This window comes from Simochromis diagramma, unplaced genomic scaffold (assembly GCF_900408965.1).
Source record: "Simochromis diagramma unplaced genomic scaffold, fSimDia1.1 OVJJ01000747.1, whole genome shotgun sequence".
Lineage (NCBI taxonomy): Eukaryota > Metazoa > Chordata > Actinopteri > Cichliformes > Cichlidae > Simochromis > Simochromis diagramma.
The window spans coordinates 612681-640027 of record NW_024386897.1 but is presented as its reverse complement, the minus strand read 5'-3'; the positions used below and the strand labels follow the sequence as shown (position 1 = coordinate 640027).

Here is a 27347-nt window from a genome sequence, read left to right as displayed (position 1 = left end):
TTGAATATGTCTGTGAGCACTCCTGCAAGCCCCCCAGAACACGCTCTGAGAACACGCCCGGGGATGCCATCAGGGCCTGCAGCCTTGTGGACATTGATCCTGCTCAGCACCGCTCCTACATCGGTGGGGGAGAGAGTCAGAGGTTGGTGGTCTGGCGTCATGTATGCTTTGGTTGTGGTTGTGGGGTTCCCTCGCTCAAAACGAGCATAAAAGTTGTTGAGCTCGTTGAGGAAGGAGACATCAGAGGATGCGGGGGAGGGTTTGGTGGTCCTGTAGTCTGTGATGGTCTGGAGTCCTTGCCACATGCGTCGGGGGTTGGAGTTGGAGAAGTGTTCTTCTACCTTCTTTTTGTAATGGTGTTTGGCTTTTTTGATGCCCTTCTTTAGATTAGCCCTGGCTGTACTGTAGGCGTGTGCATCTCCTGACCTAAAGGCGGTGTTGCGGGCCTTCAGGAGGAGACGAACATCCCGGTTCATCCAAGGCTTCTGGTTGGGGTACATGGTGATCCGTTTCTGGGTGGTGACACTGTCTGTGGTTTTGGAGATGTAATCCAGTACAGATGAGGCGTACTGGTCCAGGTCTGTGTGGGTGAACATATTCCAGTCTGTGTTTTTAAATCTGTCCTGGAGCACTGCGTCTGTCCCCTCTGGCCACACTTTAATTGTCCTCACAGCAGGTTTCACACGTTGGATGAGTGGTGAATACCTAGGTGTGAGGAACAGGGAGAGATGGTCCGATTGTCCAATGTGGGGGAGGGGTGTGGCTTTGTAGGCTCCAGCCAGGTTGGAATACACATGGTCTAAAGTCTTGTCTCCCCTGGTGTGGCAGGAGACATGTTGGTGGAATCTGGGGAGGACTGTCTTTAAGTTGGTGTGGTTGAAGTCGCCAGCAACAATAAAAGCAGCCTCGGGGTGTTTATTCTGGTGTTTGTTAATGGCTGCAGAAAGTTCTTTCATGGCCAACCTAGCATTAGCGTCGGGGGGGGATATACACGGCAGTGAGTATGATCGAAGTGAGCTCTCTGGGGAGATAATAAGGTCTGCATTTGACCATTAAAAACTCCGCATTAGGTGAGCAGTGACTCTCAGTAGTAGTGGAGTTCATGCACCAAGCATTGTTAATATAAATGCACAAACCTCCACCTCTGGTCTTGCCGGAGTCATCTGCTAGCCTGTCGGCTCGGTGTGTGTGGCGTCCTGCTAACTCGATAGCATTGTCCGGGCAGCTGTTGTTCAGCCATGTTTCGGTGAAAAACATGACATTTGTTAGCTGAGCTTAAATTGTTAAATTTAGCACGACTGTTTAAAAAAATTGGTTCACATCACTTACTTTATTTAATACCAGTGACAATTCTTTCTACCTTCATTCTCTCCAACAAATCAGCCAGTTCTCTCCCTTTACCAATCACGGTCCATAGATTTTCAAAATCTTTACTCTCACACCATACAGACTTTCCTTCTCTCTATTTACACACCTTCCCCTATCCTCCACTTTGTCTAAGCCCAAGATTTTGCAATGGTACCGAGCTTATCAACACCACTGGTGCTGGAAATTATTAACTCGGGCTACTATCAATCGGGTATGGAAATCTCATTCCTATCCACTGATTTGATTTGGCAGTGACTTGATGTCAGGTGCCATTCCCAAAGCAAGTCTTTCCATTTTATCAGGGCTTGGGACCGGCACAAGGAATACACTGGCTTGTTGTTAATAACAGTGATAATAGGAATGAGGAGGTAAAGCAGTAGAAGGAAAAGAAATTCCTTTTATTAATCCCAAAGCTGTGGAATTACTATGTGTCAGAAGCCAAAACGTTAAAAACTACTTCAATAGATATCATAGAAATGACTGCAAAGAGTCATTCAATAAATCTAAATTGAACAATTTTTTAAAAAGGAAGATAATTTAAAATGAATTAAGTAGGAAAAAAGACTGATTCATCCCAATAGTTGGGAAAATATTGTTTTTAGCAGTTAAAACATGAAAAACTCATTACTTCAATAAACATCAAAATAATAGTCAAAAAGGCATTCAATGAATCAAAATACAAATATCAAGATAGGAATTTAAAGTTGAAATGAATGCAAATATTGTGGTATGAGGAGAAAAAGATTTTCTAACTGTTCTTGTGGCTGATGTTTTAATAAATACATTTTTAAAAAAAACATTACATGTAAACTGATTACCCAAATGACATCAGTCTGTCTCAGTGTGTTTTTAGGCTATTTCATTTATTTATTTGTTATTTCAAATGTTTAAGATATTATTATTACTGACCTGGCAGCAGCAGGATGAGCAGTAAACAGGTTTCTTCCATTCTTGGCTTCTGTATAACAGATAGAGTCACCACGATTATTATTGTATCGGATTTTTTATCACCCACCGTTATCATTTATCATTTTCTTATCTCCAGTCTAATAAGTTGTCAGTATAATAATTTACTTAGTATATACTTTGGTGTGCATATCCAAAATAATTATATCCAATATATTTTGAATGAACAATTGCGTCTTTACAATATTGGTTTAAATCATCAAATATAAGTTTACAAGTTTTGTCATTAATAAATTAAAGTTGCATAACTTACCTGAGAAGTTGTGTTTTCATCTGCTGACTGACACTGACTTTTAAGAAGGTATTTGTTTGTTCTTTTAATGTTTTTACTGTCAAATGAGGAAACCAGAGAGGGAGTCAACTTTCTCTAGAAAGTGGAGACGTGTGGAGTTACAGGAATAAACCTGTCTTAATGAATACATGACTGCAATTATGCAAATGCTGTAAATAGACTTTTATCTGAACTATTATTGTATGTTCTGGGCTCTGACCAGTTTACTGATCATCACTTTACCTTCTCTAATTGGAGATATTACAAAAATTTGCTGAACATGAAAATGTCTTAATTTTATGCTTCAAACTAAATACTGTATATGTAAATGTTTGATATCTTCATGTCTGTAATTTTCAAAAAGGTAACAAGTGGACTTGTTGACATGTTCTACAATATCTGTCAGGCAACAGTTTTTGCACTGGGACTAACATGTTAAACTTTTATTTAACATATTTCTATGACATATTGATATATTTTATATTGATTATGTTTCAAAGACCTTTACTGTGTCACTCCCAAAACTCAATACAGTGGTATTTTTGGTGATGTGATCATACATATGCTTTAAAAAAAAAAAAAAAAAAAAAGCGAAACAATCTGTCAATTACGTGCTTTGGGACCTAAAGAAACATAAGCAAGATTACGAACAGGTGATTCTACTTCACCAACATGCAAATCATTAGGAGAATCAAGATGTTAAAATAGGAAAATACTATGCAAATAAGCTCAGAAGTGATTCTTGGAACAGATAACATGGTTGTTAGTAGAAACAAGTGGGAAAAGATTATGAAGTCTTGTTGTTTGTCTTCATGATTCGGGGTACTGCACAGTTTATTTCATTTTCATTTTTACCAACAATCTTTTGTTTCCTGGTAAAGAACTATCATTTTTAATTAAACTGATTGCATGTCATTAGATACATTAGGTACATGCATTGTCTAAATTAGAAGAATAGTAGTGTATTAACTATCAGAGACTGGCTGTCACATTGTTAAAATTTATTTTTTATCTTTAATGCGTTATTTTATATTTCACAGTTACCTCTTAATTTTAATGACAAATTAATGTTTTATCTTTTACTTCACAAATATGTATTGTAGAATAGACTATGAGAGCAATTTCTATATGTTTGAAATGGGCGAGCATTTCAAACATACATAATGCCGTATGAAGAAATATTTGTGGTTCACAAAAGGTATTACAGATTTAAGGGAAGTGATTTTCAGTGACAGTGATATCAGTTTTATCACCCAGTGACGGAGTCTCAGGTCACTAAGAGTCTGAATACAAACTGTGGCATTTATCACAGTACATACTTTACAGCTGAAAATCTGAGCTCTTTGCTGGTCGCACTTCATGAGTGAGTAATGACTAACCTATAATTCATCATCTTCAAAAATCCATAAGATAATTTCAAACACTTGAATGGAACCCTATGGTTTACATTCCATGTTATTTATCAAGCATGCATTTATTTTTCTGTCAGAATTAATTTCAAAGCTGTCGTCAAACACTCTCTTTACACTGTAGATTTAGACTACAATGCATTACATCAGCAGAGTAATGTTTCATGACTGCTATTATTTGACTGCAACAAAAGTTTGCAGTCAAATAGTTAGTTTTTGTTATTTTATAGTTATTTTTACAGAAATTTATGATTATTTTGTACCCCAAATTTGTCTTTTGGATGACTGAAATATGCAGATTTGGAAAAGTTCTAGTCACCTCGATGTTTGTCTTGATTGCTTCGTAGGGTTGCTGTAGCTCAAGAGGTAGAGCACGTCGTCTTCTGATCAGAAGGTTGGTGGTTCCCCCTCCTTGGGCAAGATACTCACCCCAAATTACTCTTCCATGCAGAAATTGGATTATGAGTGTTAGTTAGAACCAGTGTTGGTCAAGTTACTTGAAAAACGTAATCAGTAACTAATTACTGATTACTTCCCCAAAAAAGTAATCCAGTTACTTTACTGATTACTTATTTTCAAAAGTAATTAATTACTTAGTTACTTTTTAAAAACATGATTTACAACCTGAATGGGTGATAAAGCGATAGATCTTTCAGCCCAATTCTACTTTTTATTCAATTCTACATAATCCATCATACAAAATGTAATCAAATGGAAAAGTCCCTTTTTTTCTAAACTTGTTTTATTAGTTTTAATCTTTTAACTTTATGCATCAAGCAAACATTAAATTATATGCAACATTCTCTGACTTGAAGAAATTAGTTTAACATTTAAATTTATTTTCTGCACATCCCAGCACATAAAATAAAATATTTTTTGTGTTTACACTCACTCTTTCAAATAGATGCAAGTAAAACACAGCAGAAAATAAATAAAATCAAAGACTAGCAGTCCTGTTGCTCTATTTTCACCTGTAAAGCAGGAGCAGGGTAGGCGGAGGTGTGCTCTGGTGCAGGTGTGCTGCAGCGGTCAGTTGAAGAATCCGCGAGTTTCTCTGTGAATTTCCCATTACGTTGTTGGGCACTCGGTGCTTGTTCAGGGGGTTTTTTTAGCTGTAAAAAGAAGTTTTCTTCCCACGCACAACGGACGCTAATGTTTTTGTCACTTTTTATGGAATCAAACTCAAAGTAAGGTCAGTACTTCCACACTTGAAACACAAAGCTGCGCAAAGCTGTTGTCACGAACGTAGCACTGTCACGAACGTCATTGTCATGAGACATTCTCGCATAAAAATCACTAAATACTAAAATCAATTTTAGTAAGGCAGTAACGCAGCGTTCCTACGGGAAAGTAACGTTAATCTAATTACCGTTTTTGCAATAGTAATCCCTTACTTTACTCGTTACTTGAAAAAAGTAATCAGATTACAGTAATGCGTTACTTATAACGCGTTACTGTAATCTGATTACTTTTTTACAAGTAACACGTTACTGCCCATCTCTGGTTAGAAGGCACTGAAAAGCATAGAAAACAGTGCTTGTGTGAATGGGTGTGGATAGGTGAATGTGGCATGTTGTATAAAGCGCTTTGAGTGCTATGGTAAAGTAGAAAAGCGCTATATAAGAATTAGTCCATTTGTCTTAAAAGACTAAATGACCTACTTAGCTTTGCTTGTCTTAGTTTCCTGAGAATGCATACTGATAAAGGTTTCATTACAGACAGCAGAAAGACTTTTATTGTGTGATTGTTTCTTTGACATGTCCTCTCATTTTAAAGGTCCACAGCACAAATATAGGCACTGATAAAGGCCCAAGTTATGATACTCTTTTAATTCAGCTTTTTCTTCCTCCATCAGCTGGACTGTGACTGAAACTTTGTTCTAAGTGTAAATATTTACCGTCATGAAAAACACAATGGACCATCTATCTTATAATACTTAATACTCAATCTTATATTAAGTACTTGTAATTTATTAAGAGTGAATTAGTTTAACTTTGTAAACTTTAGAACATTCAAACTAAATGTTCCTGTGATGCAGGTAATTCTGTAAGTAGTTCATAATATTCTGTATCAACAAAAAATATGAAATGAACCCAACTAATCATCCAAGCCGTTAATTACCCGGCAGGCTTCGCGTACCTCTACGTGCAATCTGACTGGCTGATTGCATGTGATTACAGTGTAGGTAAGGCGGGTATTTGTGATGTTGTCAATGGCAGGAAAAGTGTAGAAAATTACTAAATCTAGTAAAACAGATTTTACTCTGGCTTACAAGTGCAATGCACTGATTATCTTTGTAAATTATGAAAGAGAGGGCACAGGTTTGCCTGTGAGTTCTTAGCATCTAAGCAAATCAGTCAGTCTAAATCAAAATTTACCAGAGTGTACAGATTAGCGTTGCTTTTTCAGGACAAACTGCCATGGCTCCTGTCCCCTCTACCAACTCGTCATGTAGATGAGTCAGTGAAACAACTGATCATCCATCCTCTTCATTTCAGGAGGCTCTAACTAGGGATGGTTACCGGTATGGCACCGGTTCTGACATAAACGGGAGTAACCAGACCGAAAAGCAGCGCACATTTCGGTGCTTTCTTTCGGTGCTTTTTTTATCCTGAGATGTGATACACTTCAGATTCTAGCCAATCATTTTATGTTTCCAAGGATAGTAGGCGGGCCCAGATACCTCCGTTCTTTTAGAGCAGAGCTACAGATTAAAAATGCGAAGTGGTCAAAGTCTGACTGTACTTCACAGAAAGAGATGCAAACTCAGCAGCCTGCAACTAGTGCTTTAAGGTGATACTGTGCAAAGAAGGTAACACCTCAAATCCGATGAAACACCTGGCGATGCATAGCATTTTGTTAAAAGCCGAGAAATGCACCGTATTTGATAGCTTGCTGCGAGACCTCACACTGAGCACATCTACTGCGGGTGTGGTGCGGCGCAGTTAGCAACATCCCCCAAGAACCCGAAGAGGAGACTCCTGGCCCCTAGCCCTGCCAGTGTAGCAGAAATGATGACGGATGATGATGGCAGCAGCAGCAGCCGTTCTTCTCTGGGCGAGTAGCTTAATGTTGTTCGTGTGTAATTTACGTTGAGTAGGCTAACCACGTTATTAAATTAATGCACGTAAGGTGAACTAGCAAACACCGTTGTAGTTACATGTGGCTGTCTTCTTGTTTGATGGCAGATACTCCCTTCACCCTGGCCAAAAAGGCTAAAATGACCAAAGAAAAAGTGGGAAAACAGCTAAACATGAGAGGTTTTTGCGCAAAGTTTGTGTTTTTTCCATTGTTTAAGCACTGCTTCCAGCCAAGAGTGATACCATATATGCCCTATAGCTGCAGAAAAGTCTAACATTGTTATCTTTTTACAAAAAAACAGCTAAACATGAGAGGTTTTTGGACAAAGCTTGGGTTCTCCATTCTTTAAGCACCGGTTCGAGCACCGGTTCGAGCACCGTTTAAGCACCGGCACTGTTTTAAAAGTACCGGTTTGGTACTGTTATCGGATAAAACCTAAACGATACCCATCCCTAGCTGTAACCATGACGGGTAAAAACTTTTGGGACATTGAAGTTTTTGCAGATTCTCAGAAAACTTGTTCATTAAACTAATCAAGCCCAACAGTGTGTTTTTACACAGCAGTGGTTGCTCAGCCTCAGAACGATCAAAAGTCTGAAATTAGATCATATAAAATTAGCATCACCTCCATTCCTGTCCAACACATCTTCTCCTGTCACCTAGCAACTGTGACAGCAGCATGTAATAGGCTAGACCGTCCACTGCAAGTCTCTCACTTACAGCCTTCTTTGGCCTGAAATGATGGACAATTGGCTGAAGAGTCCACAAAGCAGCCGCTGCCTCAAACATACATATTGATTTTTATGAAAGAATAAAGTTACGTTGAAACCAAGCACACCATTGTTTTTCTTGTGACATTACCAATAAGTTTGATGTGTCACATGGCCCTCTTCTTATTGAAAAAACAAAAGTTGTATCCAAGATGGCCGACTTCTAAATGGCCACCATGGTGTAACCCAGAGAAAAATCTGTTTCCTGCACTTATTTCCTGCCATTGAACGCATCACAAGTACGTGACTCCAACCACATAACTTTGCTCAGCCAATCAGATGGCATGTGGGTCATAGTAAGCCTGTCCCGGCTTCCTCCTGTCAGATGCGTGGAGGCAAGCCAGGTGACAGAGCTGTTGCAGGTGTGTATTGGCAAACACTTGCTTTTCCCGTTTTAATGCATTTCTTTTAACACCAACTAACTTATGCAACTTAGATGCTGATTACTGTGAGCCAGAGCCATAGTGTTGTTGTGCACTGAACAGAACGGAATTGGTGAGTTTGACCTTTGAATTGACTGTTTGTATTGCTACCAGCTGACGTTAATTGGCTGCTGCCGGTTTAAACAATTTGATTTTGATTTGACCGATATTTGTTGAATAAAAAATGTTGTGAAGCTATATAGTGTTAAATCCTTATTGGTTAAATATACTGTTTGTTTATTTATTTATAAGTTGTGTACACAGGAACAAGAATAACTTAATGTATTTAGCTTAATTGGCTGACATTTTTGTATTATTCTTGTGATTTCTTATTGGCCTTGTTTATTTAATGCAGGCCAGGTGAGCCCTTTTTGGGTATGAAAAAGGATGGCGAGCCAATGAACGGCTAGGAGCAGGACTCATTCTGCATTGAAGCTTCCACTGGTTGGGTAGGAAGCTATCACAGACGACGCTCTGTCCCCATTTTCCAAATACACTGATTTCCACAATCATACACACCATTCCCCCCATTTATGGACAATAGCGCTTGGACATCTCTCATGGACATTCAGATAAAACTCATGGACTTCCGTGTGGATCAGTGGTTTTGATGTTAACATGTGTCATTTATGGGTAACTGTTTTTTGAGAATCTATATAGCTTCACAACATAAGCCATAAGCCAGATGAATTTGCTTAGTTGTCTTTGTGCACCCCCACTGGGTTTTTGATTAATTGAATAGCTGCAGCAGGAGTGATTATTTAAGTTTTCCTTTTCTTTTCTTGTTATTTTTCTTTGGGGTTTGGTTAAATACATTGTACCTGCAAAAGCATTTTGTGTTGTGTGTATTTATTAATTACTGCCCATCAGCTCTAGTAGCATTCCTAAATCTTCTGATTCATAATAACCACAACATTTCACTCAATACCTAGCCTGTATTAATTCATTAGCGCTTCATCAGTGGTACAATGGTCACCACCCATCTTGAGGAGTTTGCCCCCTCACATATACTAATGTACCACAAACAGGACTTTAATATCACCAACCATTCCGATTTTATTACGGTGTATCCATATAAATGGCCCACCCGATATAATAACATCCACCATTTAAATTCAGATTTCTGTCACGTGAGCATTTGATGGGCTTTTGGGATCAAGAGGCAACAAGCAGGTGAGGGTCACCAGCAATGTTCCCTCTAATTTTTCATGTGTCTGAGCGAACACACAAGCTCCCTGAGCACCCCTTGGACCACTGTGAGCAACATTAGACGTGTGCACTGTGGTCACACCAGCATCGAATCCATCCAAGTTACATGGTTTATTAAAATAATCAAATTACAGCATTTACATTTATGTTAGACTACTTTTAATTAAGTGCTTTAGCCCACTTACAATGAAAATTTAAAAAATAAATCTTGTTCATGACCTGTGTGGTATGTTAATGTTACAGGTACCAGATGACAGCTATATGTGTGTCCTGTTAACAGGAAAGAAATTATCAGACAGGGAGACGTGGCTTGCCGTTGTCGAGATGAAATATTATTTTACATTCATAATCTTTATTATTACTGTTGCATCATTTATGATTTATCATTACTGTCATTTCATTGACACATTTATTGAAACTGGTGAGGTTATATTAAAGTCTGTATTTCAGGTATTAGCATAAGCACATAATAATCTTTCATTGCAGGTGCAACTGTAATCATGTTATACACATATTGCATAATTAAAGGGTTGAAGCTCGGTCAAGTTAATTAATGGTTTGAAGCTACGAGCAGCGCGATGTCTGGCCGATCAATGAAGCAAAGTTCAGCTATTGAAAGGTTGCCTACATGTTTACAGTATAATTTACTACATATTGCCTGTGTGCAGTCAGCAGCCTGCTGCACTGAAGTTTGCCTGGTAACAGATGACGTTGAGTGAGGTCATGCACTGAGGTTAACAACACAGACACATAGTCTGTCTGGGTAAACTGATTGCAAATGTTGTGTAAGTCTAGAAAAGTGTAATAACAGGATGCATCTGGGAGGCGGTGGAGGAACTGAAAGAGGAACTGTTCTGTATTAGTGACGCGAGTTACTGGTCATCATAAGTATAAATATTACACCCACCTATTGTCAGGCGGGAGATGGAGCCTGATGTTTTGCAGAGCCCATCTTCACCACATATATGTGTTTTAATAAAATCATTTGTGTTGACCCACTATGGACTTTCAGTCGTATGTCTCTTCCTCAAAAATTCGAACCGCGACACCGTTCCTGAATACGCCGCCATTATTCATTCAAATTCACAATTATGCACTCCTTTTATTACTTTTACAGTATTACAACTGTGTATTTACTTATTCCTAAACATAGCTCACACATTCTCCATATGTGTTCTGTTACCAACTAGACAAAAGGGAATTAACACATTCCAATGTCATAAACATGACATTGTTAATGACATTGTAAGACTTGGTTCAAAATGAAGACAAATCTATAAATCTCAAATAGTTGAAAGAACGATGTAATCAGCACCATCTTGACATGTGCATTGAATTCATGGAAACACTTTATGGCAGAAAACAAGGGACTAAAACAATGCACAATAATGAAGGAGCTGATCACTAACATCACAGAGCATCAGAGGTGTGTGACCCAAACTAACATGCTAACCATAGCATGCAGCTGAAGCCGTAAACAAATACTTACAAAAGTCTAATTTACTGTACTACACAGAGTTTTGCGCTTTTAGTTTCCAGCCATAATGGTTAATGGATGTGATTGCTGTTATATTCTATTTCTGGCACGATACCAAGGGCGTAGATTTGGTTTTGGCATTGGTGGGGACGGATGATTCAACCACCAAACCCTGCCCTGTTTCTTTTTTTTTCCTTTTTGTCTTTGCTTCTTGATAAAAAAAAAAAAAAGGAGAAATATACTTGCCTACATATGCTATTCTACATGCTCTTAAACCATTTAAAATTACAATTCATAGTTTTATATGTGAATTATATAAAATAATTACTATTAAACAAATGACTAAGTATTTTAAACTTTAGTATACATACAAAAATAAAAACAGCTTCAAATACAGTCATTACAATAAAAGAACATGACTTCAGGAATTAACAACATTACTTCAGTTATAGTACACCAACATCTCTTATACATTAGCACTAAGGGAACACTGAATGACCTTGTGATTTTTGTCCCTAAAACTACTCATCTAAGATTACCACAAAGTAAAAGATCTCTCAGCAAAATTATGCAACATTTTAGGCACTACTGCCCCGATCAAATCAGTGAGCTGCGATTTTTTATTCTAAAACTAAACTGCAGTTACAGCAACAGACATTAACACTACTGGTGTCCCACACTACAACCAATGTCCACTATGTGAAGCAGCCAAACACATGCCTTCTCCTCTCGTTATCTGAGATGAACTCCTGGAATATTTGTTTTACATCTATACCGTCCAGTCTCTCCTGGTGGACATGGCAACACGTTATTCATGGTTACATATAATTTTAGACTGATGTGGACCAAAGCCTGAAATGATGTGCCGGGAGTTTGCTGTTCTCGTCCGCTCAGATATTTGAAGTTTACTCAGCTACATTCTCGCCTGAAAATATGTTAAATGTTTATTTTGTGACCCAGAAAGAGAAATAAGAGTAATACTAAAACTAAGTAGCTGCAGTAGAAGTAGCCATTGTTGGAAATTGGAATTGGCTGGGCCAATCTGGGATATGATTTTTCAATTTTGTTGTCCGGGTGATAAAATGGGAGAAATTGGGGAGAATTGTGGCTCCAGGAGATTTTCAGGAGGGGCACTGAAATTCGGGATTCTCCCGGAAAAATCGGGAGGGTTGGCATGTATGGCCTAGAATAGCCTGTAATGTTATTATGACAGACACATTTTATGAGTGAACTTGACTTTAAGTGACTTACAGGTTTCTTTGAAAAATACTTTCTTATACCCAGGTTCTTCCTTTTTGCTGCCATCCTCCTCTCCTCCTTGCAGGTCCTCGCAGCGCAGGCTTGCCGCTGCTAAAACTAAACAAAGCTCCCTGAAAGGCACAGCCAATCACAATGGCCATATTTGTCACATGAGGTAGGACTCCAGTAGAGAACGTAATTTATGCCTCTGCAGCTCTGCACTAAACTTCCTGTTTTTCAGTCTGGCTGAGCACTTGGTTTATGAGTCAAAACTGTTCTTGCTTTACAAGCCTTTATTATTAAAATACATAAAACAATACAATGCAAAAGTAAGCACTAAGAATACCGTATTTCCCGGACTACAAAGCGCACCTGAATATTAGCCGCACAAGCTAAAATCAGGGGAAAATCCTGTTTTGTACATACATTAGCCGCACCTGACTAAAAGCCGCAGGTGTTTCAATGTTGACTTATCATATGTAAGAGAATATGCACAAAGGGAATTGTCAGGAAAGAGACGGCTGTTTGGAGACACACCCCTTTTATTAATATTTTGAAAAACAAGTTATGGGTACATATTTGCACATGTAGTACATAACAGTAACCTATAGCACACCAGAAAAATAGATTCGGACTACCTTTTAGGCTCAGGTGCAGTGACACGGCTTTAACAAGAAGAAAAGTCAGTCATTCACCACCATCTTTCTCTTCTTCCTGCGCACTAAAACCACCAAAGTCCTCTTCTCCAGTGTCGGAAACGAACAGGCTCAGGATGGCTTCGTCATTCACTCTCCGCTTCTCTCCTTTGTTGTCACTTTCAAAACCAAAGAAATCCTCGTTGTCAGTGTCAGAGTCGAACACCCTCTGAAGGGCCGTGGCAGTGTCCTCCTCTCCATCATGCAGCAGTCCAGCCCTTCGAAATCCGTTGGTGATCGTGGATGTTTTCACACTTTTCCACGCTGTCAGAATCCACCGGTGGAGTTGGGCATAACTTGCTTTTCGCAAGTTTATCGCCGCTCATCATCCACGCCTCCCGATGAACGCGTAGCGCTACTTTGAAGTTTGTTTTTCGCACTACTTCGTACGGCACTACGTTGCCTGGCGGACGGACATGTGACTAACATACCACTCTTGAACCCCGATCCTTCCGCCAGGCAACGTAGTGCCGTACAACAGCGGAACAAACAAAACAAATCGTCTTACGATATCACAAAAACCATGGACAATCCATAGAAAAGCCGCACCTGACTAAAAGCCGCAGGGTTCAAAGCTTGTGCAAAAAGTAGCGGCTTATAGCTCGACAATTACGGTATATATTTATCTTGTAACATGTGTTTCTACTACTCTGGGGACCAGATTCAGATCCACCTTGGAATTTTCCATTCTCTCAGTAAGGTATAGTGTGTTTTTTAAACTGTCTTTAAAGTGGATGAAAATTTGCTGGACTCTGACACTTAGCGAATGAACTCCCATATATTGTGGAACAGTAATGAAACTGCTAATCAGAGTGAAAGTGCAATTTATTATTACACTGAAGCCCGATATTATTTGGCATACTGTTAACTTATAACCAGCTATTTTTTTGTTTAGCTGGCTCTTGTCAGCTGTCCAGAGCCATCCACAGATCATCTTTTTCAAAGTCAACAGGTTGAAATGGGAACAGCTTTAATCAGGGGTATAACATGGTATAAGATAATATTATAATCCCACAATTCCCACTTTTGATCTCTTTTTAAAGAGATCACTTACATCTTGCAATCCAACATTACGAGGTCCATCTCTTCTTGCCCTTGAGGCCCTCTGTCCCCCTTTAACGGGTGGACCATATGTGTGATGACCTCTGTGTTTGGGCAGTTCAAATGCAAGGAAAACAATGATTACAACAACATCAGTAGTAGTAGACACTCCCATCGCTCTCCAGTTCTCCCACAGCTTTATTTTGGTACTCCAGTTTCCCACCCCCATCTTGGTGCCACCTTGTGCCCTCAAACTTACTCAGACTAGAACTTCTGTCTAAGGAGCTTTTAACCTTTATTTTATTGCTGCAGCTACCAGTATCTTCCAGTTGGGTGATTCTCTGCTTCTTTCTTCGACCTCCGGGGTTAGACCACCCTTCAGCCGTTGCACAGATCAGGGGATTATTCTGCCCCGATTTTCAAACAACGATCTGTGTATTCTGGGGTCACAGCCGTGTCCCCCTTTTTACCAAGAGCCTCTCGAACCTCATTGGTCTGGTGTTCCTGGTTTTTCGCCAACCCCTTCATGGTTATTGCTGTGTTTATGGGATCCATCCTTTTGAGGTGACTAGCTGGAGCCCAAACTGCATGACCCTTGACCCCAGTTGCTGTCTCGGGAGTCTCTGTGTCTATCTCTGCTGCGAAGGATCCTCATATCTCCGTGACCTCGTCTGGTGTCTGTTCTTTTCTCTGTAAGACAGAAAACCAAAACACCTCTCTGCCTAGCCTTAATAATCTAATGTTGTTATCCATTGTTCTTCAAGTGATGCAAATTTGTTTTAGAATATCATGTTCAGGACTCTCTGACCCAGATACATATTCTAATCATAATCTATGTGTGTGTAAGCGTGTTTGCATCCTCTGCACTCAAAGTCAATACCTACAATATATCAGTAAGGACCATCACGCCAAACGAAGCTTATGACCTTCAAAAGACTGAGTGCCAACTCATTATGAGCACATTTGCAATGTGTGTGTGAAAATAAAAATAACCACTCATTTTTGTAAAAGAAATCAAAAGCAAATTAACCATTTTTACTTCTAACCAGTGTTGGTCAAGTTACTTGAAAAAAGTAATCAGTAACTAATTACTGATTACTTCCCCAAAAAAGTAATCCCGTTACTTTACTGATTACTTATTTTCAAAAGTAATTAATTACTTAGTTACTTAGTTACTTTTTAAAAACACGATTTACAACCTGAATAGGTGATAAAGCGATAGATCTTTCAGCCCAATTCTACTTTTTCTGCATAATCCATCATAAAAATGTAATCAAATGGAAAAGTCCCTTTTTTTCTAAATTTGTTTTATCAGTTTTAATCTTTTAACTTTATGCATCAAGCAAAAATGTAATTATCTGCAACATTCTCTGACTGGAAGAAATTTGCTTAATATTTAAACCTATTTTCTGCACATTCCAGCACATAATATATATATATTTTTTGTGTTTACACTCAGTCTTTCCAATAGATGCAAGTAAAACACAGCAGAAAATAAATAAAATCAAAGACTAGCGGTCCTTTCGCTCTATTTTCACCTGTAAAGCAGGAGTTGGGTAGGCGGAGGTTTACCCTGGTGCAGGTGTGCCGCGGCGGTCAGTGGAAGAATCCGAGAGTTTCTCTGTGAGTTTCCCATTACGTCGTTGCGCACTCGGTGCTTGCTTGGAAGTTTAGGGGTTTTTTTCGCTGTAAAAAGAAGTTTTCTTCCCACGCACAACGGACACTAATGTTTTTGTCACTTTTTATGGAATCAAACTCAAAGTAAGGTCAGTACTTCCACGCTTTAAACGCTGCACGCTCATACTCTCTCCCGGACTCGATATATGATCCATTGTTGATCTACACACAGCTGTTGTCACAAACGTCGCACTTGCTTACGTCACTGTCATGAGACATTCTCGCAAAAAAATCACGGTTTTAGTAACGCAGTAACGCAGCGTTCCTACGGGAAAGTAACGGTAATCTAATTACCGTTTTTGCAATAGTAATCCCTTACTTTACTCGTTACTTGAAAAAAGTAATCGGATTACAGTAAGGCGTTACAAGTAACGCGTTACTGCCCATCTCTGCTTCTAACACATTATAAGCTTAAGTTTTACCATACTTAAATTATTAAACACACAAATAATGTCATAAAATGTTCATAAAAACATTGTTTGATGTTAAAACTCAACTTCCCCCCTTTTTGACACACTCCCATGTGTCAATTCACCGGAGCTAGAAAATTAAAAGAAAAGGTTAGTGACATCATATCTCAGAAAATATCAGAAATTCTCCTCTCGAGTATCGTTGCTCCAGTCTTGTCATCCTGTGTTAGGGAATGAAATCAGTTTAATTATCATGTTAGATCTGTTAAACTCCTGGCTCCGCCCAGAGCCTGCATCCGCAGAACTACCTAGAAACAAAACCTGTATTAATATGAACTTCACATATAAAAACGCAGTTTTTTTTTTTTTTTTTTAATTTCCCACTGTTTTTCCCTCACTGACCACAGCAGGGGAATCTATGTCTTGATTCAGCCATGAATCCAGCTCACCTGATTCATCACTGAGCCCAACCGTCACTGGCATCTGATAGTGTGGCACTGCATATTCTTCCCTTAATGTCGCTGTTTTCAATCTGTTATTTAGAGTGCGTGAACATGAAGTAGAGTGCATCTACAACAAGTCAATACAGCTGTGAATGTAGCCTATTATCAATCTATTACCAATTAATAACAAAATGATAGCTTTTATTTTATGCATGCTTTAGTCAACCACTTACCCAGAGGATCATCAATCCCAGAAAATTCCTTCTCCTCATTTAATAATGTCTGTCATCTTTCCATGCCCTGGTAACTGGCCCATCCAGAGCTGTATCATTTTGAAATAAATATACAACAAGCCACACCTTGGTCACACCAACCCTTTCCCACCCTGTGGATGTCCAATGCCATCCTAGTATGGACTGTCAAAGTGACTTTAACGCCGACTGTTCTGACAATCCTGTTTATTGCATTACCTGTTCAGATTAGCAAATCTCTGCACACTAGTATAAACATAATCAACATAGTCAACATTTTACTGCGTGTTATTCCACAATATTATAAATTCCAACGCTCCATCCTTATGTGGTTTGCTACATTATGTTTATCTAGAACTCCACTCTGTCTCTAAATGTTTCGGATTTAAGTTTTATGTTTGGTGTCAAATCTCAAGAATTTGATCATAAGTAAAATTTATGGTGTTATCACCCCCATCGGGGCTTACCTTTCCCAATTTTGATGATATTCGGCCCTCAATTATTTGCAATTACCCTCCTTTGGTGGCAAAAAACTCTTGGTGTGGTCAAGTGGGTGCTATAGGAAACAAAAGCTCAGGACAGAACAGTTATCAGTCATGTGCTTCATACAAAATATGCATATTTTATGATTTCATATTGATCCTGAGTGTAATGGTACATTTTAATTTGAATTGATCAAAACTAAACACAATAGCTTTTTCTTTCTTTACTTTGCTCTTGTTCTTTTGCAGTACCACATCCTATCACATGTCCCTGTCGGTTATATTCTACTTTTTATAATTTACTATTTTAAGGGGAAACAACCTCGGTCACGTGGACCAGTGTTTGTTATTACATATCTCTAATTTGAATGTCTACTATTCCCCTGTTATTCATAAATATTGTTAAAGTTTTGGCTATTTTCCTCTATAAAAGTTAAGTGACTTTTTACAGTGGCCTGCTATGGTTTATAGTAACACATTCCAGTCATAAGTGAAATCAAACATTTTCACTTATGACAAACAATAACTCAAAATTAGCAACCAAAGGGTTAAGTCTGCAGTTCCACACTGTCATGTGAAGCTACAGTCTCCCCCTCTGATCTCTGTTATCCTCCTGCAAAAACAAAACAACACAAAGCATCCACCCGTCTGTTGCAGGTGGTTGAATTGTTGCTCAACATTCACTGCTCCTAAGGTCGGTGCAGTTTTTATCTCAGCATCAAGTCAGTCAAAACTTTCAGTCTACATCGTCCGTCCATCCCCGTCCAGTCACATGCATTCATTCACACACATTCATACCAGATGTTGCTGATAATGGAGTTTCACGCACAACCTATTCGAGCCTCCATCACCAGCAAGATGACGTCATCATTTTAAAAGGAAAACAATTTCTTGTTAAATTGTCACTGAATTGACTCGCTGCAATCCTTTTAGACTCAGGACTATCTCATGTGATCAGTGTCCCATATAAGTGAATTTCTCCAAAGCCCATTATAATCATGGAGAAGCACACTTTGCGACTGTTTCCAGTAAGAATATTTCAATCTTTCAGGCCTGGTTTAAAGAGCTGATTCTTAAATCATGAACTCACAAAATATCACCATCGGTGGATCACACCTCTCAGATTTCCTTATCTCCGTGCACTGTAACAAAAGCAAAAACAAACATAACCAATAAAATACTAATAAAATAACAAATGCTAGGGCCCGTTGTAGACATGCCCAAGCATAAAACCATCTCTCTCTCTCTCTTAGAGAAAGAAAACAACCCAAACCTCACTGATAAAATCAACCAGAAATTCACAGGAAAGTTTTTTGCTTCCTGCCGGGACAATATTGTGTGGGAACAAGAACCTCAGGTGTTATAGCAACTTTTGTTCCTCCTTCAATTAAATCTTAATCACAGAAAATGCAGCGCTCTGAAATAAAACTTACACCATTAGTTCATCATTTTTACTCTGTACCACTGCTCCTCATCAGGCTGTGGGAAGCACAGTAAACAATTCAGTCGAGGCCTTGCACCATAAACAAACATCACACACAGACATTGCTTTCATAACCAGAGAATTTTAGACCTTGTTGCTTAAATCTACATAAATGCCCTCTGGGTGACATAAAACGCATTTAACCAATAAGTAATCGATGGCTTCTTGTAACAGATAATATTATAATCCCACAATCTCTCATGTGAACTATGAGCTGAAAAAATTAAAGGTAAAAAAAAAAATAACAATTCACGTTCCTTATCTTATTTTATTGATGATCAATGATGTACAGACTTAGTTACTTTCATGATCATTTAGGAAAGATATTTTTTGTTGTTGTTGTGTGACCTGTGGTTATAATCAAAACTATAGTTACTTTAGTCAAAGACTGCAACATACAGACCTCGGGCTCCTCCACTTTCACTGTGAGACTGCCTTAAGCTTTCATGTATGAGTGGGAAAATTGGGATCGGACCATTTACTGTCATTGATTATATTATGAAGTTATGGCTTTAAAAGCTGTTTTTCTTCCCTATGTTTCAATAGTAGAAATCACATTTAGTCCTTTTGAATTTGAATACATCTGATTTTAACATTGACCTCAAACTTGAACAGAGAGAATGAAGCAAAACAAACAAAACCCTGCATAAGACTACATGTACTTCCTCACTTAACTCATCAGATGCTCTATTTTCTACAACTTTGTCCGCTCCCCCAACGGGACAGTGAAGTTAAAGTGTCAGATACAAGGACATCAATGCATACATCATCCAAATTTATATCAGGTAAGGTTTGGGAGTGTTATGGTCTCATTTTTAGGTGTTGCAGTTATCAAACAGTAAAAGTAGAAAAAGGACATAAACAGTACAATGTTTTGCTGTCCACCCTGACCTCCTCAAGCAGATCTCTGAGTCTCCTCACTTTCTTCTCCATCATTTGTGTAAGTCAGCAGAGGTTACTGTCAGATGAAACAGAACTATGGATCCTAATAAACTGCACACAGACAAAGCCTGTGCAGTGACATCCACAGAAGGACAGTGTCTAAAGTGTTAAAAGACATGATGGAAAACAAAACAAGAGACTAGAGCCTATCAGGAAAGCTAGTGAGTGGACCTCTGATTAAAGACTTTCTACCAAACTACAACTGCAGCTGAACAAATGAGCTGTTGGTGGAACTTTACACTCTGAAATGTTGAAAGATTTAAAGGATGAGACAGCTCAGCACAGCATGTTATTAACTTCACACATGACGTGGTTCAGTCCAGTCAGTCTTCAGTTTTGCAGTCACCGTCCACATCCTGCTTCTTTGACTGGTCGTCACGGTAACTCTGGACTTTCCTCCAACGAATCCTGAAGTCTGTCAGTCCTTCTGACAGCATGAGGCCTGACAGCTGGACAAAATGTGCAGATGATGAAAAGCATGAAGCATAGTTTGAACTTGTGTCAAGTTTGTGTTGGTGACTGAACTGCTGACCTGCTGTGAAACCTGCTGCTGGATCTCTGTGCTGTGCATGTCTGCCTCTGACTGAAGCTTCATTTTCACCACTGTTTGCTTTGTCACTGCTAAAAATGAACCACATATAACAACACAAACATTAGTGTTTTACATGATGACAGGATCTTACAGTGTTTGCATTCTGGACCTCACCTTTGAAACAGAAAACATAGTTTGTGTCGAAACAGGCGGTATCAAACCATGTCCCGTCCCTAAAATTTATTGTTGCACAGTACTGAATTGAATGGAAGTTATTAGGCTCAGCAGGATTCCAGTTAGTGAATGTGGAGGTTGTGTTGTCAGACCAGAAGGCCCAGGGATCCCTGTAGAGACCAATCCACACATACTGACCCCCTGATCCATTCAAAGTGAGCATGATGTTGGATTTCTCCTCTTTGCTTCTTATACTGGTCAGGTCTGTGTGGTATGTCCTGCAGTACGACTGAGCCGCTGACCAGGAGCGGCTCTCCTTCACTAAGATGTAACTTGTATTTTTGGCTGTGAACGAATAAAAAGGATGAATTTTGAAACACACATTATGAATCTCATAAAATTGTAGCATAAGTAGGGCAAGAAATCTTTTTTCCTACCATTGTAACACAGGAAAGGGTAAGAATCACCACAGGGTCTATCATCCATCAGTGTTTGTCCCCGAAGAGCCACACAGTATTCATTTGCTTTAGTAGAGTTTGGTTGGCCGTAAGCCCAGTTCAAAAATTCATGTTTACTGCCAACATTAAAAAGTTTTCCCTCCATGGACCACTTCCAGCTGTAACGATCTTCATAGAGCCCTATCCAAGCAAAATCATTAATCCTTGGCAACATTGAGAGAAGCAGTTGGTTTATGTTGCTGTTGTAGATGGTGACCAAGTCAGTGAAGTGTTCTCTACAGTAACGCTGAGCTTCATGCTGGGTCATCAGCTTTTTCACAAAGTGGTATTCTCTGGAGTGGGGAGGAAGAGTGGAAAGTCCTCCTGAGAAAAATATAAATATAAAAATATAAAGGGCCTTTCTCAATATGCATACTTGTGAGTACTTGCGTTCTCGTGTACTCGTGATACATCATCAGTTGGAGACCAAGTACTGTTCCAATTCGAAGTAGGCATCAAGCCAAGAACGCGAAAAAGTCCCAGATGTGTTCTCGCTCCGTCTGTTTTATCGAGCATGCATCGGTGGTGGTAAATATCCCAGAATGCATTTTGTCCAAAACTCAAACGCGGCAATGGCGGACGAGCGGGGCTAAAAACTTTTAAATATTACTCTTTCTGGGTCACAAAATAAACTTTTAAGTTATTTTCAAGCGAGAATGTAGCTAGTGTGGAGATTAGAAATTATTTTACTGTTACTATTCATAATCATTATCATTACTGTTGCATCACTTATCATTTATCATTATCATTTCATCAGAGCATTTATTGAAACTGTTGATGTTACATTAAAGTCTGTATTTCAGGTGTCAGCATAATCAAATAATAATCTTTCATTGCAGGTGCATGTTATACACATTGCATTTTTGTGCTTATTATAGAGTTGAAGCTCGGTCAGTTGATTGTCTGAAGCTTCGGGCAGCGCGACGTCTGGCCGATCTATAGAGTAAGGTGACCTGGAGCTACGACAGAATTGCATACATGCTTACAATACACCACATATTATATAGAAACCGAATACAGGCCTGTGTGCACTCAGCAGCCTGCTGCATTGGAGTTTGCCTGGTAACAGATGACTCAAACGGAGTCAGGAAGTATGCTTTTAAAATGTCTTTGTTTTTCGAGTGAGGTCATGCACTGAGGTCAAGACACATAGTCTGCTTGAACACACATACACAGTATCTAGACTTGTTTTGCTCGAAACCGCCAAGTTGTTTTACCTGCGTACATGACAGTTTAGTTCCACAGATAAGTGAAGTGCAGTAAGTGAAATAACAGTAAGCATCTGGCGGTGGCGGAGGAACAGAGGAAGAAACTGTTCTTTTCTGAATGTGTCCAAGCTTGGAATTACTGGAACTGATGCATGCTTTGACGCATGATGCTCGTCATCAACTATGTTATATATATGACTGCTCGTTCATTGTTCGGGGGAGATCGATGCTGATTGTATGCCAGAGCTCATCTTCCCCACACACGTGTGTCAATAAAAATCATTGTTTTGACGCACAATGGACCTCCAGTCGTTTGTCTTTCACCTCAAATCACGAATCAGGACACTGTGTAAACTTCAAATATCTGCTCGATTTATCAAGATATCAAATATTTCCAAACGCGCTCCGACGTTTTCGGAGACGTCTGTGACCCGCCAGCTCCATAGCAGACAGCGAGGTCGAAAATCACTAGAGCCGGCAAGAACAGCGGACTCCCGGCACATCGTTTTCAACCCCCCCGCAGTCTTTTCGGTACTCAGGATAAACAAACCCCAAACCCCAGTAGCTATCTATTGTATTGAATGTCCACTAAAATAAAAATAAAAGCGTTCTAACATCTCACCTGCTTGTTTTTATTAAGGTATGCACACGTATGTACATGTACACTATTTTTATTAAGAGAGATTTCACTACTGAGGTTAAACATGATATATAAGTCACTCAGATCACTTCTAAATGTTAATGTTTGGTTTATTTCAGTGTTTTATTTGTTCCTGAGTAAACCGGTTTGGCTGTGATTAAAGTTAAGCTTCATAACATATTACTCACAGTTAAATTAAGAGGGGGCGGCAGTAAAAACTCCGGACCTGTGACATCATCAAGTACGCTGGTGTTCTTGGCAAGTATGTATTTGCGTACTTGAGAATTGAGAAAGGGCCAAAGTTTTTATTGGTGAAACTGGACTGTTAGACGAATCACTGAAAAGGTTTTAAAAATTAAGCCAATTTAAACCAATTTAAACATCGGAGCACTTTTGCAAACATGTGATATTTGAGGTTTGAGGCTAACCAAACATCACAAACAATAAAGTAGAATGAGTAGAAATAGAATTTCTGGGTGTTTTACTTTTACTCCTTACATATTTACAGATACAGATTTCTGTTTGTTTTCTTTTTTCTTTTTTTTTTACATTTCTGTTATTTGTGTTTGTGTCATTTGTGTTTTAACACATTTTGGAAAGTCTGTATTTCACATCACTGTGTGTTGTCAAACACAAACGTATTTAATCTAAATGAATGGAACAAAAACAGAAAAGAATGTCCAGCTAGAGATTCCACCACCTGGACTTTTAACCATGCAAAGAGATGAAAGAGGCAAAAACATACAGTTGTTTTTGTTTAAACATATGTTGCATATGTTTAAGACGACAGAAAATAGAACTATTGTTTTTATGCTATTTATTTTTCTCTTCTCTGTTGTTAAACTGCAACAACTACATGTAATGCAACAATGTACAACTAGTTTTCAACCCTCTGAAGCCAGGCCAAGTGATGGTTCCTGTTGGTTCCTTCAGGTGACACTGTCACTTGGTGTTCACTCTCGCTGTGGTAGAGTATCACTTGCTGTTCCCGTTCCAACCCACAAGGTCCAAATTCGTAGGCTGCATCCTCCTGAGGACCCGGTCTTTGCGGTCTACGTGGGCCGGGTCCTCAGAAGGTCGGGTAAGCCAGAAGTAAACAGCTGTGAAACTGGACGGTCTAGCTTTCACCGCCGTCTTGGTGGAGTTTAATAAACTCAGCCATCTGCTCGTTGCTATATCAAATATAAAAGGACACTGGTGTAAATTCTCAACCATCTCACGCTTCTATTTTAAATCAGTTTTCTGTTTGACGTTTATTCAGCGGTGTGAAAACCAAGGAGGAACCCACCCGAGGAATTGATAAAATGTTATGGTCCTGGGTCGGTGACCCAGTCTTTTTGGTTTTTGTACTTTTACTTTTGATTTCATCATGGTTTGTGACTGTTTGTGTTTTGGGTTTCTGTACTAGTGATTCTAGCTCCCTAGTTTCGTGGTACTTCCTGAGTCCTGATTATTAGGTTTTGTTAATTGTGTGCTCCCTCTGTTCTGTGTCACCCCTACCTTTGTATCCCCTCTAGTGTAGTCAGGTCTCTGTGTAAAGCCCGCATCTCTGAGTCTGTGTCTTCGCGTGTGTTTTGAGTTTCCTGTTTTATTGTGAAGGTCTGTGTCTTATGCCAGTGTGTTCATTTGCATTTCCCCTGTCTCCTCTTGTCGATCACAATCAGCTGTGCCTCCCTCCTGTGTGTAGTTTCCTCGTTCCCTTCTGTGTATTTATAGTGTGTGTTCACTCATGTTAGTTGCTAGTCCGTCTGTGTTTCTTCCCTGCGTTTTCTCCCGGAGTCGTCCATTCAGGTTTGTTTTGTTAGTCATCCCCAATTAAGGTTTTGCCTTGCTCGCCATATTTCTGTTTGTGCCACCTGTGTTAATAAAAGCTTGCTCACTTCCAAGCCGGTGCCTGCATCTGGATCCTGTCTCACACTCACTACACGTCTGCCCCCTGCAGCCGTGACATAAAATTTAATTTTATCTAATCTAATAACTTTAATCTATTGATGTTCAGCCTATTAATCAACGAAAGACCAAGACAGACTTTTAATTCATTTGAAAGCCTGATGCTTAGCCTCGTCCACCCCAGCTGTGAAACTCAGAAACCAGTCTTACTTGTTATCATCTATCGTCCACCTGGGCCTTACACAGAGTTTCTGTCTGATTTCTCAGACTTTATATCTGATTTAGTGCTCAGCTCAGATAAAATAATTATTGTGGGTGATTTTAACATGCATGTAGATGCTAAAAATGACAGCCTCAACATGGCATTTAATCTGTTATTAGACTCAATTGGTTTCTCTCAAAATGTAAAAGAACCCACCCACCACTTTAATCACACTCTAGATCTTGTTTTAACATATGGCATAGAAACTGAACATTTAACAGTGTTTCCTGAAAACCCTCTGCTGTCTGATCATTTCCTGATAACATTTACATTTACAATAATTGATTACACAGCGGTGGAGAGTAGACTTTATCAAAGTAGATGTCTTTCTGAAAGCGCTGTAACTAAGTTTAAGAATATAATCCACCCACTGTTATCATCTTCAATGCCCTGTACCAACACAGAGCAGAGCAGCTATCTGAACACTACCCCAACAGAGGTCGATTCTTTTGTTAATGGTTTTACCTCCTCACTACGTACAACACTGGATACTGTAGCTCCAGTGAAAACTAGCAGATGGCCCCGCCCCTCCCTGAGCCTTGTTCTGCCGGAGGTTTCTTCCTGTTAAAAGGGAGTTTTTCCTTCCCACTGTCGCTAAAGTGTTTGCTCATAGGGGGTCATATGATTGTTGGGTTTTTCTCTGTATGTATTATTGTAGGGTCTACCTTACAATATAAAGTGCCTTGATGTTACTGTTGTAGTAATTTATATAATTTATATAAATTGAATTGAATACAGCAGTCCTTCTCAAACGGAGGTACGCGCACCACTAGTGGTACTTTGGCTCTCTCTGGTGGTATGCATGAAATCTCTCAATTTTTTGCGGCTCTGCGTGGTTTGGGACAAAAAATTATTTTTTCTAAGTAATTAGCTGAAGTGTATTTTATTTATGTTAATTCTTTTTTAAATTGTAGTTCTAACTTGGAAGATTATTGTGATATTGAAATATAACAATAAAATTATATTCTATTATTTTTTGATTGCTCAAAAAGAGCGTCACACTTGCGGAAGCCGATATACCCGCCGAAACGCCATGCCTTTATTGAGACTTTCAACCCCAGGTAAGCCAATTATGGATCTTCGGATCCACATTATGTCAGCAGCTATTCTCCACAGTGAACTATGTTAAAAACAAACACCGCTCACGCCTCACAGATGACAGCTTACAGTCCTGCGTAAAGATGACAGTGACTTCGTACAGCCCCGATTTGCAGATGCTGTGGGCAGAGGTTCAGAAGCAGAAGTCTTATTGTAAACATATCACGGCAGACCCGATGATGTTTGCATGAACACGCATTTCAGCATCTCTTTATTGACCACTTTTCACACATGGTTGCTGATGCATACAGGCGGTGTTAAAGCTCACAGCCCGACACACACCAACACAACAGCAGAGAGAGCACAGATGTTAAGGCGGCGAGGCGTGATTGCGGGTGCCGCTCAGGTGCGTCCGCCTCCCCTGCAGCGGCGCTGCAGACCACGCCCCGCCACACACATTAAGAAGATAAAATACATATTTAGGCAGAATTTTGCAAATATCTATTTTTCATTTTTCAGCAGCATAGTGCTTTTTTTCCAATTAGTTTTTAAAAGTCAGGTCAAGGCTCCAAAAGCCCAAGCCCAGCTTTATTACTTTTTAATGCTCCAATAAATTCTTTAAAATAAATTCAACATTTTTTTTGTCATAAATTCCTTTTAGAATGTTTATATAATGTTTCAAACAAGTGAATGCAGGTATTTTGGTAAAAGGAGAAAAAGGTTTTGTCTTTGTACTTGTGGCTGATGTTTTAATAAATTACATTTTAAAACCCTTACATGTAATCAAATTACCCAAATGGTTTCAGTCTGTCACTGTGTGTTCATATGCTATAATTTGAATGCTTAAGATAATTATTACTGACCTGAGAGCAGTAGGATGAGCAGTAAACAGGTTTCTTCCATTCTTTGTGTCTGTATAATAGATACAGTCATTACGATTACTGTGCCATATTTATTTATGATATAAGATTTTTATCGTTTAAAATTTCTTATCTCCATTCTAATAGCTGCTTGGTATATGTTTAATATGTATATTTGCAAAATAATCATATGCGATAGTTTTTCAATGTTTACATGTATCTATATCTATCATGTCTTAAAAAATGTTTAAATAATCATTTATAAGTTTTATCATTAATAAAGTAATGATGTATAACTTACCTGGCAGTTTATTTTTTCATCTGTTGACTGTTCTTTCAGAGAAGAAGACAAATATGTTTTAAATTATACTTTTTTATAATTTATTATCAAACATTTAGAATTTTAAATTAGTTTTGAGTGGTACCATGGACCTGCGTCTCTCTGGCTCTGACACAGAGTGCTGCCGCACCCAGACAGTAAACACTTTTATTACATGTCATAAAAACAGAATGTTAACGTGATTGGTCAAAAAGCTCAAAAGCTCATGTTTCATCTGCTGCACCTTTCAGACATCTCCCTATAAGGAGACATTGCTTGTAACATCACCAT

At 38.9% G+C, this 27347-nt stretch overlaps 2 protein-coding genes across 2 annotated transcripts in view; both read right to left on the bottom strand.

Moving 5' to 3' along the window:
• Positions 1 to 27053, bottom strand: part of LOC120735070 (lymphocyte antigen 75-like) — a 33719-nt gene extending 6666 nt beyond the window's left edge. Inside the window, exons 1-2 of the mRNA XM_040034251.1 lie at positions 27039 to 27053; positions 26741 to 26789 (exon numbers count right to left, since the gene is read on the bottom strand). Coding sequence (XP_039890185.1) covers positions 26741 to 26780 — 40 coding nt within the window. The 5' untranslated portion in view covers positions 26781 to 26789; positions 27039 to 27053. The remainder of the gene's footprint in view (positions 1 to 26740; positions 26790 to 27038) is intronic.
• On the bottom strand, positions 16412 to 22703 carry LOC120735071 (macrophage mannose receptor 1-like). The gene is made up of 4 exons (XM_040034253.1): positions 20780 to 22703; positions 20343 to 20687; positions 20169 to 20257; positions 16412 to 20085 (listed from the first exon to the last, which is right to left on the bottom strand). The coding sequence occupies exons 1-4, from the start codon at positions 21105 to 21107 to the stop codon at positions 19960 to 19962; spliced, it is 888 nt and encodes a 295-aa protein (XP_039890187.1). The 5' UTR covers positions 21108 to 22703; the 3' UTR covers positions 16412 to 19959.
• Positions 27054 to 27347: the final 294 nt, after the last annotated feature.